At 43.1% G+C, this 8,392-nt stretch overlaps 1 protein-coding gene across 1 annotated transcript in view; it reads right to left on the reverse strand.

Annotated features, from left to right (window-relative positions):
- Nucleotides 1-2,484: 2,484 nt before the first annotated feature.
- LOC111648340 (cadherin-6-like) overlaps nucleotides 2,485-8,392 on the reverse strand; it is a 91,613-nt gene continuing 85,705 nt past the window's right edge. The window contains exon 12 of the mRNA XM_023398196.2: nucleotides 2,485-6,911. Within this exon, the coding sequence (XP_023253964.1) occupies nucleotides 6,364-6,911 (548 nt within the window). The 3' untranslated portion in view covers nucleotides 2,485-6,363. The remainder of the gene's footprint in view (nucleotides 6,912-8,392) is intronic.

Here is an 8,392-nt window from a genome sequence, read left to right on the forward strand (position 1 = left end):
GATGAGCCATGTTTTCCTGTTTCTTGTTGTTGGCTGCTGCTGCTCAGCACAGGTGTCATTGATTGTAACCATGGTAACCACAGTCTTAGACCTGAGTTAGCCTGGAGGTAAGGTGTCTTAAAATGAGTCAGTCTTTATTCCTGTGAAACAGTCTGCCTAACATTAGACTGATCTATGAACACGAGGACCTAACACTACAGACCAGTCTGAGGTATCTGTGTGAAACCAGCCCCTAGTTTTGAAAAGTGTTATGTTAATAAAGTTTTACTTTTCTGCTTACCAGGGGTAAACGGGCCACATAGCCTCTTTCTGACCCCTCAGAAGCACCAGGACCAGGATGTGATGTGATGAAGTGCATCAGCCCTCATGAACTAAATCTTTCTTCTCACTCCTCTTCCTCCTGCAGTTTCCTGGTAAAATGCCAGAAATGACGGCAACTGGGTTATGAATCCTTGTCGGCTTCTCTTGTGTCGCTCAACTTCTTTTTCAATGCTAGCTGACAATACACAACATTTCGTAGTGTTACTTGGATGCAAAAAGAACTGATTCCTTCTGTTGTTGTGTGTCTCTCAGCAGCAGCCGTCGTCTCCCGGCCCTGCAGGCAGAGCACAGCATCCCAGTGAAGAAGCTCAGCACCTTGTTCAAATCCATGCGTTTAAGATTGAATGGTCATGCATGTTTGAGTGAGTCTGTGTGTGTATGTGTGTGTGGTACTCTTTGTGCGGGGGTGGGCTTAGTGAGTTTGACAGCCATTTTCTATCTCCTTACATGACATCCCCATCAAAGATTAACAGTGAGAAAAAAATATGAAGCACTAATGGAGGCACGCGGTGTGCTCACAGCAGGCTAAAGTTACAGCTGTCAGCAGTGATGCTGATGTACTCTCCTCCATCGGCTGCTGACAGATGGTGCCCAGAGTAGAACAGGGTTAAAGGTTTAAAATCTGTCCATTCCAATTAAAAAAAACCCCACCCCCACCCTCCAAAAAAAAAAAAAAAAAAAAAAGAAGTAGTCACTGTTAAAGATCTCTCAGCAGCTTTACCAAATCTTTTTTCTGTGTGACTTTGGATCACAATAAAAAGTGTGAATCTTTTATTTGATTCTGTTTTATCTAACTGTAGGTTATTTATTCATTTTTCTTTTCATTTACTGAGAAAAACATGGTCACAGAGTTAAAAATGTATGTAAAGGCAACGCTGGCCCATTTTTGAAAGATGATATTGTTCAGAATTTGTGGCAACATAAAATAAAAAGTCTCAGCAGCTCACTGCCAGAAAGAGGTACTATTTGTGTTCTCAAATGTTTACACTAATGTCCAGAAACATGACTGATAGAGCTGCATTAAATTACATGACACTGCACTCAAACTACATAGGAGCAAGAATTGGGAGTGTATCCCTGTAGACAAATGACTAAAAGCGACAGTACGAGAGCTTAAAGCTCCATCCAGTCTAAAGGTCTCTGTCCACGACTTGATAATAAAGCAGGTCTAGGTTCTATTTTAATTCTGAGAAAGTATCAAAGCCTCAGTCCACAGAGAAATGCACACAGCCTGTATTCAGAAACTGAGCCTTAAAACCAGCCGTCAGGACTTCTGGAACTTTGTGATGTCACAACAAAGCAGTCACCGCCCCCTCAGTCACACCCCAAGCCCTGCCCACCTGGACCCACCATCCAACCTTGATTTGGTTTCTTTGATTCAGTCAATCAGAAGAGAGGCTCAGAGCCTCCTCTCTTCTGATTGGCTCACTTACCTGTTGTTACTAGAGCTCCAGAGAGAAGCCTGAGAGAGGAGATGTAAAACTACACTGAGATGGTTTTTGGTTTCTTAAAACCACAAATATATCTTCTTATGGATCAACACTTCACATAAAACACAGAAGAAGAAGAAAATATGGAGCTTTAAAAGTTGTTGAGATGTTGTCTGAGAAGGAGGGTTTTAAGCTTGTTAAGCTTGCTCTTGACTGAGATGAGTGACCACAAGGTCCTGTGATGGAGCTAGTGTAGTAAAAGGAGAAGAGGTATGGTGTTGGAAATCTCGTGAAGATTGACTACCAGGCTGTCTGAATGAACTGCAGAGCTCTGATGGCAGACCTGGGGGTCCAGCAAGGTCCAGGCAGCAGCTGGATCTGGGCAGCACCTGGGCTGCCTGGTGAGGAAGAGGCAAATTATCCTGATGTTGTGAAAGAGTAATCAACAGGGATGCATCCTACACACCAGTAAATCCTCATCGTAACAGCTCGTAACAGAGTTTCAGTAACTGTTACATGTTCGTCCCCACTTTGCTTTGATGCTGTAATTGGAAATATTTTTACTGAAGTTCTGAACGAGCCTGATGTGGAAGAAATAAGTGGAGTATGAACACAAAGGGATATTTTCTGTCAGTGGAGATTCATTGTCAACAACAGGCACTTTTAATGAGCAAGGTTAGAATAAGAGACAGATCTAACGAGGATGAAAACGGTCATCAAACTGTAAACAACATTTCTGTAAAAGTTTATTTTGACAAAATTAAACAACTTGATAATACATCAGTATATACAGACTGCCTACAGCAAGTTTCACACCTCCAAAATTACATTTAAAAAACAGTGAAAGCTGGAGGTTATCTTGATTTCTTTTTCCTCCGGCGATGTCATCATTGTGTCCTATAAATATTTGGTACAAAAAAGAATGAATTACAATATAAAGAAAAATATGTGGACATTGTTTGTTTGAAGCCTTCGGAGCAGACCACGGTCACGAAACACAACTGGAACAAACTGCTGCTCTTATTGGAAATACAATACAAATGCCTGCTATCGAGTCAGGATAACAAAAGTCTGGATCACATATATGAACCCTGACTTCAGAGATTAATTCCTCAAACTAATGTTTTTTTTTTTAACATGGCACTGAGGTTGACTGTTGTGATTTTGACTTTTTGCTTCAGTACTGAGTGTGACATCAAAGCAGATGGTAAATACACTGCCTCCCAGTGCTGCTGAATTACAACATTTATCAAACCTCACGTCTCTGAATGAGACACAGGGTGGGCTGAAGAAAATACGCAAATACTCCGGTACATAAGGACAGTAGTTTCTTTTTCCTCCTCGTTCCTTTTCGAGTAAACTAACAATGATGTTAGCAGTCACTGAAAGACATTCAAGCTGAAATGCTGGCTATGAAGTAGGTCTGTCACTTTTTCAAGAAATCTACTTTGATCCAATAAGGAAAGGTCATGTATTCATTTGTCTGCTGCATTTGAAGGTAACCCACATATCCTGATCTTAGTGTTATGCTGATCAACTGACAGGGTTCATGTCTCTTGATTGACAGGTAACTAACAAGGTGACTCTGGGTTTGTCGTCATGGTAATGTTACTGTTCTGTTGCATCGACAGCCTCATGTTTATCTTGTGTTTCTCCATCTGTGCAGTTGAATCCAAAATGCTTCAGCACAATACTTCTCAGTTGGTTTGGTGTCATGATTTGCTGATTAGCACGCCTTGCTAGTTACTTTTAATTTTACCTGTTGTCAGGGCAACAAGCAGGGACTCAAGGAAGTTAGTGCATCCAGCCACGATAGAGTTTTTACACTTTGCTTTTCGTATTGAAAGTGTCAGAGTTGTCAGTTGGAAGCTTTAGAGGTGGATTTATTTCTGTTTTCCATTTCCCCCTTTTCAGTCATTATGCTAAGCTAAGCTAAGCTAAGCTAAGCTAAGCTTCTGCTTTAACAAAACACTGACACATTATCAGTTAGTCTTTGTTGTTGTGGCTAATATGTTAGCAAACAGTTGCTTATGTTGAGCCGATAGGGAGCAAAACTAACATTTAGAGTTATGTTCGAGTCCATCTGATGAATACCGTGATATGTTCACCAGCTAGCAGTGATGCACGAGTCGACCCAGAACCTGCAGGGCAGGTGTGGTTATGAAACAACACAACTTCCAGCAGGTGGAAACAAAAACATTAGTCCACCTTCTCCTCCATTCCATCACAAACTCTCTCTCAAACAAACACACACACAGATCAGAAGGTGCAGGTCCTCCTATGACGTGGTGTCACTGAACTACAGTATAAACCAACCTGCACACATCTCTCTGCATCCAGACTGTAGTTTATACAGTGTTCATTGTTCAGGTTCACCATTAAGATTTGTATATGTACGTGTGTGTGTGTGTGTGAGAGAGAGAAAGAGAGAGAGGGAGAGAGAGAGAGAGAGCATTAACATGTGTCTTCAGTGATCCGATCACCAGTGTACGTCAGTTCACACCTGGATTTAAAATGTGTCTCCAGTGACCACTTGTGATCAGATCTCACTTCCTGCTTTCTATGCAAATAAACAGGTATGTGTTGTTCCCTTCAGCCAATCAGACAGACAGGTCTGTTGTTAATGTGTTTTTGGGTGTGTGTGTGTGAGAGAGAGCAAGAGAGAGAGAGAGAGAGAGAGACAGGCACAGAGGGATGAGTGAGTCATTGCTCTGCTCACAGCTCTACCTACAATGAAATCTGGTTTTATCCATTTAAATAGTAGAATATTTTTGGTTCATTATAACTGTGTTGGATTAATCAGACTGAGACAGAGGACGTCAGTAGAGCAGTTGGTCCTTCAATGTGGCCGAGGACACATTCATGTTCACACAGCTAAAAGAATGTGGACACATGAGGTCCAGACCACCTCTGAATGTGGTCTGAGTGATCCGATCTCAAATGCGTCCTCAATGCAGAGACAGATGTTAATGCAGGTGTGAAGAGGTGTGAACAGGGTAACAGAGACAGCTAAAAGTTGGTGGTTTGTGGGTGGGGTCAGGTTCAGGTGGCTGCAGGGTGGGTGGTGCTGTTAAAAAACCCTGACCTGTGCATCACAACCAGCTAATCCCTGATTTTGTCAGTCTGCTGTTTGATGCTGGTCAGGTCGTGTCCATTGAGTTTGTTTGAGCTTGTTCACTAACAACAGCTGCTGCTGGAAATGAAGCTGATGAGATTCAATAGCTGAACCAGAACAGGACGGTCGTGGTCTGAAAATCAAAACCATGAGCTGAAAGACACTAAAACACTCAATGATAATTCTCTGCAGGTTCCTTCCTCACGTCACGCCTTTCATATAACTTGTAGTCATTTGATCCATTGTTATAATAAAAGTAATGATTAGTGCAGCTTTAATATCTGACCATAACTACAGTCTCTCTTATAAATGGCTTGATGAGTTATGACAGTTATAAAAAGTGACAGCCCTACTGTGAAAGTCCTTCATGTAAATGTAAAGCATATTCCCAATGAAAATACTGCGACATTGTTCACCAGCTGTCTGTGTGTGATATCTGAAGTTGTATTTTGTTCCAGTGAAATTAAAGATTTATAGAACTTAGTTTACTTCCAGTATAATTCAAGTCAACCACAGTTCTGACACAATATACACTTAATCAAGAAGCTAAAAAATCTAGAAATGATCTAGAAGCACATATTTTCGTTTTGTGTGCAGCACAAAAAAAAAAAAAAAATCCAAAAACCCGCGTAAACATAAAGAAATCAGTGCATTTAGTCAAACGACTTATGTTTTTACTCTGTGTCCCGAAGAAGGCGACTTTCCAGCAAGGACCCTTCAGAACTGCTCCTCTGGAATGCTCATTTTTGTACAAGACAGCAAAAAGGACAAAAAGCAATCATGTGAGAGTGGTTAGCCCCCTCCAGTCTCAACCAGCCTGCAGGCGTCCTCAGTTCAGCTGGAAGGGCAGCAGAAGGGCACTTAGTCAAAAAAGAAAAAACTGAAATAACTACACTTTTTTTTTTTTTTGTTTGGGTTTTTGTTGATTGACCTGGTTCCAAACACTCCATTCAGTCCGCCTGGAACGGCACACACTCCGCACACTGGTTATTTGGTGACCCAGGAGAGATTAAAGCAAAACCTGAAAGTCCAATTCTTAATACAAAACACCATTCAACTTTGATTTTTAACTTCAGGACTGAAATGAGTCTTTGAAGAGGTTCACACTGGTGAAACTGAAGATCTTTGGCTCCACCGTTGTGCTGGTCGAGTTACATTACCACTCCCAAAACACACATGTAGGACTTTTGTCCGCTTCTGAAAAAGACTTGTTAAGCTCCATGTAGGGATCCATGTGCAGTGAGGGCCGGTCAAAGGTCAGGTGCCGTTCTTGAATATCCCATTAAATGGAATTAACATCTGCCAGCACATCTGTTGGTTCTTGTTGTGGGGTGTGTGTTTGTCTATGTTTAAGTTCTCACGTGTTTTAAAGCTTCTCAGCAACGTTTACAATCTCTTACAGTGAGTTTGTAGTGAGATGTAGCTGTGCCTAGCCCTGCATCTGTGTGTGTGTGTGTGTGTGTGTGTGTGTTTGTGTGTGTGTGTGTGGTTTCTTTGTTAGGAGAAGTCACTGTCCTCGGCCCCATACAGGTCAGCTAGTTTCCTGAACCTGGGCCCCCAGTCACTCAGGTAGTGGTAGTCCTGCTCAGCCTCAGACGAAGCCGAGCCCAACGAGCTCAGAGACTCGGCCACCGAGCCGGCGCCCTCATAGGCGTAGGTGGCCAGCGAGTCGTACGGCGGTGCTGTCGGGTTACAGTCGTTCTCCAGAACTCGCTGGTTGATGAATTCGCGTACGTCCCCGTTATCCCGCGATCCCAAGCTGACCGGCGGCATGATGAGGCCAGAGGCGGCGGGGGCGGGGCGGCGGTGTGGTGGGTACAGCAGGGTGTCGGTGGGGATGATGTCACGCCTCTGCTTGGCAGATTCCTCCAAGGCTGCGGCAGCGTCCGGGTGTCGCAGTGCTCCGATGTCAAAAGCTTGGGTGTCCTCCTCACCGCCGCCTTCATCATTGTAGCTCACCACGTTGTCCCGGACATCCTCCTTAGAGATGATGAGAGGTTCCTGCTTCCTTTGGCGTTTCAGTGCCGTGAAGAGAACCACGATCACTGCGGGAGACAACAGCACAGAGACGCACCGTTAGACAGTCTTTGTTTTCACTGGTTATGACAACATGTACTGAGGTCTGGGAACGTGGTGACATCACTACGATGAAGTCACAGCATGAAGCAGACAGCTGATAGAATATCTAAACCAAAAAGTGATGTGCATCCACCTTGTTCTCACATACTGACTGTGTGCCAGGCTCCTCTTAACTGGATGCACAAATAAGTAACTGCGTGTTTCCACTCACAGACGAATGGATGAAGTGATTATGTGAATCATCACTCCCCACAAGGGGAGTGGGGAGTGACGATAATAACTTTCCCCATGAGGAACAAAGATTTGGAGCCTGCAGGTGAACGCTGTGGGCTTTTGAAAGGCTACATGAAGAGAATGGACAGCTTAAGTACAAAGTAAAAGGGAGCGTTGGATATATGCTGCACTGAGAGGAATATCGCCATGGGAGCAGAGCAGCAGACTGGAGCTGGCTGCCTGGATGGCTTCATCAGCTCTGCTTCATTTTCTAATAAGCCTGAACCATTTTTTCATCTCAGTAATAGAAATAACTATAGGATAATATTATGTAAAGACGGTGTGCATCATAGCTCAGCTACATACAGACCAATAACTCTATACAAAGGTGTAGAAGCATTATATTCCAAAGAGTGAAAAAAACACAAAGGCTGCACAGGCTGGTTACAGGCAAAAAGGACAGAAGCCTTTGATTTCAGAGAGGCCTCAGCCATAAATAATCATGCAGAACATCGGATTGGCTAAGCTCATGCAGGCTAGTTTGAATTTAAACTCAAGTACGAGCAAGTGCACAGTGGAAAGAAGAAAGAGCAGAGGCGGAGCTAAGGTCGGGGGGGGGGGGGAACTGGAGCACCGCAAATCACAACATGAGATGTCTGTGAATGGGCAGGATGAGCTGTGACGAGGATCAGAGTTTTCAGATACGAAAGAAAAGGTTGATACACAAATGTTTCTATAGATAAAGACGCGGTTACTGTACATAATGTACAGAGGAGAGAGAGACAGAGACATGAGCAGACACTGTAACAGCAGCACAGCTATCTTCATCCCCTGTCACATTGAAACTGATATTTTGTCCCTTTGACTCTCTCTAATAATGCTGCTTGTTGGAAAAACTTCTACTGTACTTAATGTAACGACTTGTCAACCTGTCTCTCCTCTGCTGCTGCTGCTGCCGTTGTTGTATCGTATATCACTCTGTGCTCAAAATACAGACAAAAGATGACACATTACAAGCAGCACCGATGGTAAGAAATGGTATACACTTCCTGTCTCCTAAGTGGGCGTGGTTGAGATTGCAACAATACAATACAACACTAGATGCAGTTTGAATCTACACCTGCTGTTGCTGCTTGTTTTTATCTGCTAATTTATATCTGATCAACCTGAAACAAGATCATATCAGTCTGCTACTCTCTGTTTTCCCTCCAAAAACACTTCAATAACAATAACA

The sequence above is a fragment of the Seriola lalandi genome, unplaced genomic scaffold (assembly GCF_002814215.2).
Source record: "Seriola lalandi dorsalis isolate HSWRI2012SDOR001 ecotype SW California unplaced genomic scaffold, Sedor1 jcf7180002054981, whole genome shotgun sequence".
NCBI classification, from domain to species: Eukaryota; Metazoa; Chordata; class Actinopteri; order Carangiformes; family Carangidae; genus Seriola; species Seriola lalandi.